Source organism: Hordeum vulgare, chromosome 3H (genome assembly GCF_904849725.1).
Source record: "Hordeum vulgare subsp. vulgare chromosome 3H, MorexV3_pseudomolecules_assembly, whole genome shotgun sequence".
Taxonomy (NCBI): domain Eukaryota; kingdom Viridiplantae; phylum Streptophyta; class Magnoliopsida; order Poales; family Poaceae; genus Hordeum; species Hordeum vulgare.
In genome coordinates this window covers 334,071,023-334,079,649 of record NC_058520.1, presented here as the reverse complement: position 1 = coordinate 334,079,649, position 8,627 = coordinate 334,071,023, and the positions used below count along the sequence as shown (strand labels likewise).

At 47.8% G+C, this 8,627-nt stretch overlaps 1 protein-coding gene across 2 annotated transcripts; it reads left to right on the top strand.

Annotated features, from left to right (window-relative positions):
* The first annotated feature begins 1,365 nt into the window (after positions 1-1,365).
* On the top strand, positions 1,366-6,250 carry LOC123443774 (splicing factor YJU2-like). 2 transcript variants are annotated; one of them, XM_045120301.1, is made up of 9 exons: positions 1,366-1,702; positions 2,284-2,433; positions 2,528-2,662; positions 2,753-2,818; positions 2,989-3,054; positions 3,147-3,242; positions 3,946-4,027; positions 5,235-5,476; positions 5,766-6,250. In XM_045120301.1, exons 1-8 carry the CDS (start codon positions 1,505-1,507, stop codon positions 5,444-5,446), a joined length of 1,005 nt encoding a protein of 334 aa, XP_044976236.1. In that variant the 5' UTR covers positions 1,366-1,504; the 3' UTR covers positions 5,447-5,476; positions 5,766-6,250. The 2 variants fall into 2 exon arrangements, with proteins under 2 accessions (XP_044976236.1, XP_044976235.1); XM_045120300.1 differs by lacking the exon at positions 5,766-6,250 and having other exon boundaries at positions 5,235-5,656.
* Positions 6,251-8,627: the final 2,377 nt, after the last annotated feature.

Genomic DNA, 8,627 nt, shown 5'->3' with positions numbered 1-8,627 from the left:
CTGCATGAGGCGGGGGCAAGCGGCGAGCAGCGGTGCGTGAGCGTGGGAGCGTTCGAGTGTAAGGCGTGGGGTTCTGTTCCCAGCGTGCCTGGTTTATGAAGGGTTGGAAAAAAATCAATGGAAAGGCTAGCCATAAGGGGGGGAGGGGTCGTACGAGGTCGAACCATCACGACGATGGAAGATCGCGACGGCGACCCTAGATCCGTCGCGTCCGTAGGGCCATCGACCTTGACGAACCAGAAGTGATGGAGCAGCAGTATTCAGATCGGACAAACGATCCCACTCCCCGGCAAGCCTCCACGCATGACGTGCCCGAGCTACCATGCCCTTCCTGGACCCCGCCTGGATCGAGAGAGCCAACGCCCCACCACGTCCGTCTTGGATCTAGGCGAGCGAGTAGGGATTGGGTGGAGTTCTGCGCTCGATGGCGAGAGCAGGGGAGGAGGCGGGGCAGTGTATAAGATAGAAGAAAGGAATGCGAAGTAAAAATGAAACGAATTTTCCACTTAATGAAGGACCGCGGGTTGATTTCAAAGAAACAGAGGTTTTTTTTCACAAAAATGCCAGCGACGGATGAGAGAAGCGATCCGTGCTTTATTATTACTAGCAAAAGAGTCCGTGCGTTGCAACGGAAGAGAAAATAACACACGCTCTGAACGTAATATGTTTTCACATGGCATCACATTTGTGTTGCCGACGATGGCTTTAGTGCTCACACAACGAAAACACGTTTGAATGTACAGTCACTCGGAATAAGATGAGAAATATGTTGTTTCTCCCCATGAGGTTTTTCAAAGATGTGCATGTGTGGTTAACGATGTTTTCTTTCCTCTCAATTTAGTTTTAATTTAATGGATGTTTATTGCAATTCGTATCGTTGCCAGAAAGAGAGAAAAAAATGACCGTACACTACAGATTAAGTTTGCACAAAAAATAATATTTAAGAAGTATTCAACAGCTAAAAATAACATCCTATTTAGATTCTACATATTTTTTTAATCAAATTTTATATATAACATGTTAAAATCGGAGTTACGGTTTAAAAGATATGGATAATTTTGTTTTAGATAAAATTTAGATTGATTAACTGAAAAGTTAGGGTTTTTTGTTAAAATACGAAGGGCGGGTTGATTATGTGAAACATCAGGTTTTTTTTAACAATGAAAAAAAAGATTCGTTTCTGACTTAAATCCAAACTGCGGGTTGATTACCTGAAACATCAGGGGGTTTTCTAAAAAATTCAAAAAACGATTCGTTTTGTGACTTAAATTCGGACTGCGGGTTGATTTCAGAAAACGTCAGGGGCTTTTTTGTAAAAGTGGCACTGCGGACGAGAGATCGAGTAATACCCTTGGTTGTCATCACGCCGAAACCGGCGCAACGCAACCCAAACTCCCGGGCCTTTGCGACCCACACCCGCCGCCCTTGAAACGACCGAGACGCCCCTCCCTCCTCTCCGGCGCGTCCAACCTAGTGCTCCGGCTAGCTTTCAGGCGGCGGCGCGATGGGTGAGCGGAAGGTGCTGAACAAGTACTATCCGCCGGACTTCGACCCGGCGAAGATCCCGCGTCGGAAGCAGCCTAAGAACCAGCAGATCAAGGTGCGCATGATGCTTCCCATGAGCATCCGGTGTGGCACCTGCGGCACCTACATCTACAAGGGCACCAAATTCAACTCGCGCAAGGAGGACTGCATCGGCGAGGTACGCACGCGCCGCCGCGCCCCCGCCCGTCCGTTTGTCGTGATACCTAGGCTTTGTTATTGAATGGTGGGCTCGAATTGCACAAATTGAGTCGATTGACGCTCCAATTTGTGAACTGTACTGTCAATTTTCGCTTCGTGTTTGCCCGTTGATGCTTGTTCCAGTCTGTGCAAAACGAAAAAACTACAATTCAGCGATCCGAGTTGTATAAAGCTGTTGCTAGTGAAAGAAACTACTCAAATAAGATTGTCTGCTTTCATTTTTAGTAATCTTCATCGGCATGCAGCCCAAAGTTCATGGGCGCATACAAAGTTAATAACTCACACTTCATTTTGAAGTGCCCTGAACTATATTATTGCTATAATGCAGTTTGACTGTTAGTCCAAGAGTGTCGTGTCGAATTGACAACCATAACTGGAATCTGGAGTTCATCACTATATGGGGAAGCATAATCTTCTATGATGTTATCCATGGCATGGAGTACTTGAATTGTATATCCGTATTGACGATGCCTATTTTCTTTATTGATATTGATGCAATTGAAATCCATGCTAATGTGATTATTTTTCTTCCATGTGCAGACATACTTGGGCATACAAATATTTAGATTTTACTTCAAGTGTACTAGGTGCTCAGCTGAGATTACCTTCAAAACAGACCCTCAAAATTCAGACTACACGGTGGAATCTGGGGCTAGTCGCAATTTTGAACCTTGGCGTGAAGAGGATGAGGTGAGTGATATAGGGCAAATTCTGAGCACAGCTTTTTTCTTTCGACCAGCTTGAGCTTCAACTTAATCACGGTGATTTATTTTCCATTGTTCAGGTTGTGGATAAAGAGAAGAGGAAGCGAGAAGCGGAGGAGATGGGTGATGCAATGAGGGCACTGGAGAACAGAGCAATGGATTCAAAGCAAGACATGGACATACTTGCTGCTTTAGAAGAGATGCGGTCGATGAAGGTATGATCTGGGCATCTTGCCGTTCTCTTAAGTCACATGAATTTTTTTACTTTACTGACTACTGATATTGTTTTATTGTGCTTTCTACAGTCTAGACATGCTGGAGTCTCCGTTGACCAGATGCTTGAAATTTTGAAGCATTCTGCTCATCAAAAGGCAAGATCTCACAAAGTTTGTTTTCTGTATATTTGATAAAAGTTTCACGTGTAGCGTTTCACATTTTGGTAATATGTAGATTATTTTGCTTATGGCATGGTGGTTCTGTGGCATCATTTTCTTAAAATCTCCTCTCTATAATATTGTTCATTTTGTGTGTGTGGTTACAGGAGGAAAAAACAGTAGCAGAACTAGACGAAGAAGACGAAGAACTCATCAAATCAATTACTTTCAGAGTAATCCTCTATGTCAACTTTCCTATGTACCTGCATGTGCAAACTTGTATTTGAAATTTTTTCTAACCCTGTCATACTGTTGGTTATTGCAGAACTCGAAAGATTATGTTAAACGGATCGAAGACGATGACGACGACGGCGATGATGAAAATTTTGGTATACCAGGACAGTCTAGTGTTACATCAAAGGTACTTGTCTCGCTGTATTGTGTTTTCTTCCTTTTCTTTTCTGTTTCTATTTCATACTGTATGTTTTGTGGTCTTAAGTATCAATTGTAGAAAGATCACTGTAGACCATTAGCTTGAATTTAATTCGATATTTCCAAACTAGTTGACCTGATAAAGCAGCCATCAGTTGCAACATCAAAATATGTCACTTTATCATTTGTGCACGCTTGTTCTATTTGTAGCATTTCGACATTCCTTTTCTTAACTGTAAATATGCAGCTTTTCTATATAGATTTGTTCAGAGTGTAAGCTAACTAATGACTGAATTTGAAATACCAAAATTATCGTCTTCTGTGAAGTGTTTGTTGTAGTTTCGCTAGGATGCTTTCAGTTTCCATTAGATATAGCAACAGTTAGCTTAACAGAGGAAGACATTTTGAACTCAAATCCACTGGCAAGGGCAAATGCTGGTCATTGAGCAATGTGTAGTATAGAACTTCTATCAAACATTGACATAAATCTAATGGTGTTATGGTCTTATGGAGTAGCCCTCATCGAATCATTGTAGTAATTGCTATGGAAGATATTCTGCAGTTTTTCTATGCGGAGAATATTGCTTGCTTCTCTCCTTGCCATGAATATGTTAATGTATTTGCAGTTTTCAGTTCTCGACCTTTCTTGAACTCGTTTGTTTAGTGAGCTGACAGTTCTGCTTTTTGTGCAGATCAACGGATCTTCTGAATCAATGATGAATCCAACCGATGTCTTGACCAAAGCTAATGGACCTGAGAGTGCCAATAAAGAAGGTACATACTCATATGCGTTCACCTTTGTTTTTCACTGTATCATTAATATTGTTAAGGGCACATGCAGAATCAGAGAATCCCATATTTTTGAACTTGCTATTTTAATGCTTATGCGTTAACCTTGATCCTGTTTCACATATCATGCAGCCTATCTTAGCCATCGCTATATTTTATCATTGATTACCAACATCAACCTTGTTTATGTCACTATTTGCCTCCATTGTTACTGTCGGGGCTCTGGGACCGGGTGTACCCATGCCCAGGGCACGACGCGCATTGTGGGCTCTGGGATGCTCCCCGCCAAGGCCCAGGAGTCCGACCCTCGCGAGGTGCTGATCCTTGAAGGTTGCCGGGAACCTGTGGAGTCCCCCTCAAGGCCGTTCCCCCTAGGCCTGCATCAAGAAGCCGCCTCCTGAAGACCCCCCCTTCCCCCGGGGGGCGGACTTACAAAGGGCGGCCTGCCAGGGTTGCACAGTCCAACGTCCTCACGTGGGTGATGTGAGCCACGCTGCACGGCACAAGGTCGGTGCCAGCAGGCACGGACAAAGAAGCTTTCCCCTTTGGTGTTAATGGAGCTGAGCCAGCCCGAGGGTTTCCAAAACAACCCCCAAAGATTTCCCGATCGGTGCAAGAGGTCTAAGGCTGGGGGCTCGGCAGGATGGAGGTCACCCTTGAGCCCACCAGCGCGTCATGGCGAAGGGCTTTTGCAGGCGAAGACCACCTTTGTCAGGGCGGGCCGCAGTCCTGTCCCCTTTCAAAATGGTCGTTGTGGCGACCCTTCCTGCAAAGTGTGTTTTCGGAGGAAGAGGACCAAGGCCAGTATAAAAGAGAGGCCCGACATTCGTAGCTGGGCGCTCTCCCCCCCATCGTTTCCACTAGGGCAAGAACCCGTCTTTGTACTCGTCTTTCACCTCAAACAATCTAAACAAGTAGGAGTAGGATTTTACACCGCAAGGTAGCTTGAACCTCGGTAAACTGCTCCTGTGTTCTTGTTTGCTTTACTTAGCTCGAGCCGTTGGAGAGTTGCAGTGAAGTTGAGAGGTAGAATAGGGTAGAAGAGCGAGCGCACCCCAGAATTCGAACCTTTCTGGGTCTGCGGAGCCCCAATTCCGACAATTACTCGTGTTATTTTCTTTTTATGTGATCAAACAGTGTTCCATTTTGAAAGCAAATGTGTTACTCCTTACATTTAAACATTGTCCTACAGGAAACAAGAGCTTGGCATCTAAGATGCCCAAATTCATAGTAAAACCAAAGCCCGCTGGTGCAAATCCTCAGAAGAAGCAGAAGATGGAAACCGACGCCGTCCAAGATAACGGCAAAGCACTAGCTGCTGAGAAAAAAGACGAAGCTTCAGTAGAGAAGACCAATGTTCTCCAGTCCCTCTGCCAGTATGATAGTGATGAAAGTGATGACTGAAGACAAGGCAAGCCCCCGCAACACGATTGTGTAAGTCGAAGTCTGTAAATTGTCTTCACTCGCAAAATCTCTGCTGCCAACTGCAAGTCCATCGTGTTGAATATCTATGGCAACTAGTTTAGACTCCAGATATAGTTGTGTTTGGGGTGAATTTGTAACATTAACAAATTCAGATTTTGTTTTAAAATAGAGTTTTTTCTATTTTTGTTAGATTTTGTTTAAAAATGAGATTATGGATGCATCAATGCCATCTGCATTCATGCCTTGCAACTCGTTTTTTCTGTGCAATTTTTCTGTTTGACATTACATTACATCACAGGGGCGGAAGAGAGAGCACCAACAGTCACCCACACCCCTGCGACGGAGGAGCAGCCAATGCACACAAAGCCAACTGTCTACATGGCAACACTGATCCGTCGGTAGCTCACATGCCTCGAGCCCTCGACACATCGTTGTCGCGACACTTGACAGCATCGGAGAGGACAGCATTCTGGTGCTTCCGCAGGTGCCAAGAGCAGAGAAGAACAAATGCGTCCAGAGAAGCATCATTGACAAATGACAACTGATGAGACATCAAACAGGCGCAGATCGCAGGGCGAGTATCAGGTGATACGGAAACTTGGTCTGCCACCATTGGATCACAGATCCTACGGCTCGCGGGAGTCTGTATCATTGGAGCATCTAAGCTCGTGTATGACCTGATATTTTGCCGCAGATCGCACACATAAGCGCCATCAATGTCTGCCCCCACCATTGCGCAGAACTCTATATAAGAGCAACTTCAATGGGAGGAACCATTTGGTCCGTCGTCGTTCGTTTGGGTCCGTACGGATAAAAGGTTAGTTCAACGCACCGACTTAAACGGATGCGCGTCCGTTTTTTGTCCGCATGTCGATCCAATTTTGAGTTTTGATTTGTGTCGGCATGGACACGAAGCGGATGCGCGCGTCACTCCTCTCCGTGGCCCAAAAGTCGGTGGTAAAACGGTCACTTTTTTCCTCCATTTTTCCAAACCCTCCCGCTTGCTCCTGTGTCCGTTCCCACCGCCATGGACGACGACCTTGATGCCGCCGTCGCCATCGCCTTGCTCGCCTCGTCCGGCGTCGCCGATGAAGCCAGAGGCAAGCCCCACGTCCCTTGCAAGGCCGCCGCGACGAAGAAGGAGTTGACGCCCGAGGAGCGGGCCGTGGAGTCGGCTAAGAGGAAGGGCGAGAGGCACGCGCTGGATGCAAGGGGTGAGGCAGCTGCTGTCGTCGCCACCGCGCAGCAGGAAGAGATCAATGCCCGGGTGAAGGTGGCAACGAGGGAGGCCTTGTTGTACCTAGGGGTAAACCTAGCCAACACGGGCTTATCGCCGCCGTTGCTGCGGCCGCGGCCAGCATGGGCTCGTCAGCATATCCTCACATGATGCTGTCGGAGTCGCCGCACGCCTCTTCCATGCAGTCGATTCCCGGCTTCCATGTCTACCCGCAAGGCAGCCGCTTCTCCGGGGAATGCTCGTCAGAGGTGAGCATCGTGGCCCCTTTCACGCTCGCGTCGGTGACCATTGACCTCAACGCCACGCCGGTGGCAGGCGGGTCATCGTCCGGAAGCATGAGGAAACGCCAGCGCGAGATGCCAGCCGACATGCTCACCGGCGCCTGCAATCTATTCGACGGAATGCCGACGGTCGTCGACGACAACACGACCAACCGTTTCCTCGAGAACATGATCCTCAAAGGCGGTGCGTCGGCGGCTGGTGCTTACTCCGCGACTGTGTACGATCCCGATGAGACCCAAAGCCAGGACGACCGAGCGCCATTCACGCAAGCCACCAATGATCAACATGAGGCCTTCATGCAAGATCAGGTCGGCCTAGACGGCTTCCCGCTCGACCATGAGTTCCCGGAGGACTACGACCTTGAGGAGAAGGATGATGACATGGACATTGACGGGGAGCCTCTGTTCGAGGAGGAGCTCGCCAACCAAAGTGTTTTCGGGGCGAAGCCGAAGTGCAAGAGCAAGCAGACGAAGGCATACATGTCGACCGATGACAAGCTTCTTTGTGAGTGTTGGAGGGACATTGGGCAAGACCCGAAGGTCGATGCCGGAAAAAAGTGGTCAGCCTTATGGACTCGTGTTCATCGTGAGTTCCATGAGCACAAGAAGTTTCCCTCGTATCAAATGCAAACCAAGCGTGGATGGGTGTCACTTTCGAAGTGTTGGAGGGTGATTCAACAAGAGTGCAACAAGTTTTGTGCCACCTATGAGAGCATCAAGGCACGCCCCGTGAGCGGCCTCGGCATGCAAGACATGGTATGCATGCCCTCTCATTCCCTTTTGGTGCCACACATTTTTTTCGTGGATTGCATGTCCATTTTCCCACATATGCTTGTTTGGTTTGAATTGTAGGTGTTCCAAGCTTTGGAGGCAATCACGGTTCAACACAATCGCAAGGCCTTCCATCTCTCCCATTGTTGGACTATCATCAAGGGGGGGGGGCAAGTTCAAGACGCAATATGCTGCCCTCTTGACGCGTGGGGGGAAAGAAGCTATGGAGGACCACGGTGATGGCAAGAAGGCCTGACCGCGGGGGAAGGCCAACTCAAAGAAGGAGGACAAGCGAGACGCGACGTCGACTGCCTTGCTTGAAAAGGTGGAGGGCATGATAAGCAAGAAAGGACTTGAGGGAGGAGAAGCGCCGGCAAGAAAAGGAAGAGCAAATGAGCGACTTCATGGAAATCCAAAGGAGGAGGCTTGAGATGGACGCGTAGAGGCAAGCCAAGATGCTTGAGTTGGAGGAGGCGAAGTAAGCCAAGATGCTCGATATCAAGGCCACGGATGCCAAGACCAAGGCGAAAGAAGTGGCTCTCGCAAGCATGAAGATGGGCGTGGAGATCATGAAGGTTGATCTGAATACCGTGTCGCCGAGGAAGAGGCTATGGTTTCAGCAAATGTAGGCCAAAATGCTCAAGTTCGACCAATTGTGATCTGCGACGGAGATCACATTCCCTTTTCTGTATGCCGGCAAGTGTGCTCGCATGACCACAGACTGACATGGCGTGATCGAATTCCCTCCGTTTTTAGTGTGTTGGCATGTGTGCCGGTCACTCACAAGTGTGCCAACATGAACTGTGTGGTGGTTTTCTATAGGTTGGCAATGTATGCCGGCCGCTGGCATGGTGTCGGCATGAACTCTTGG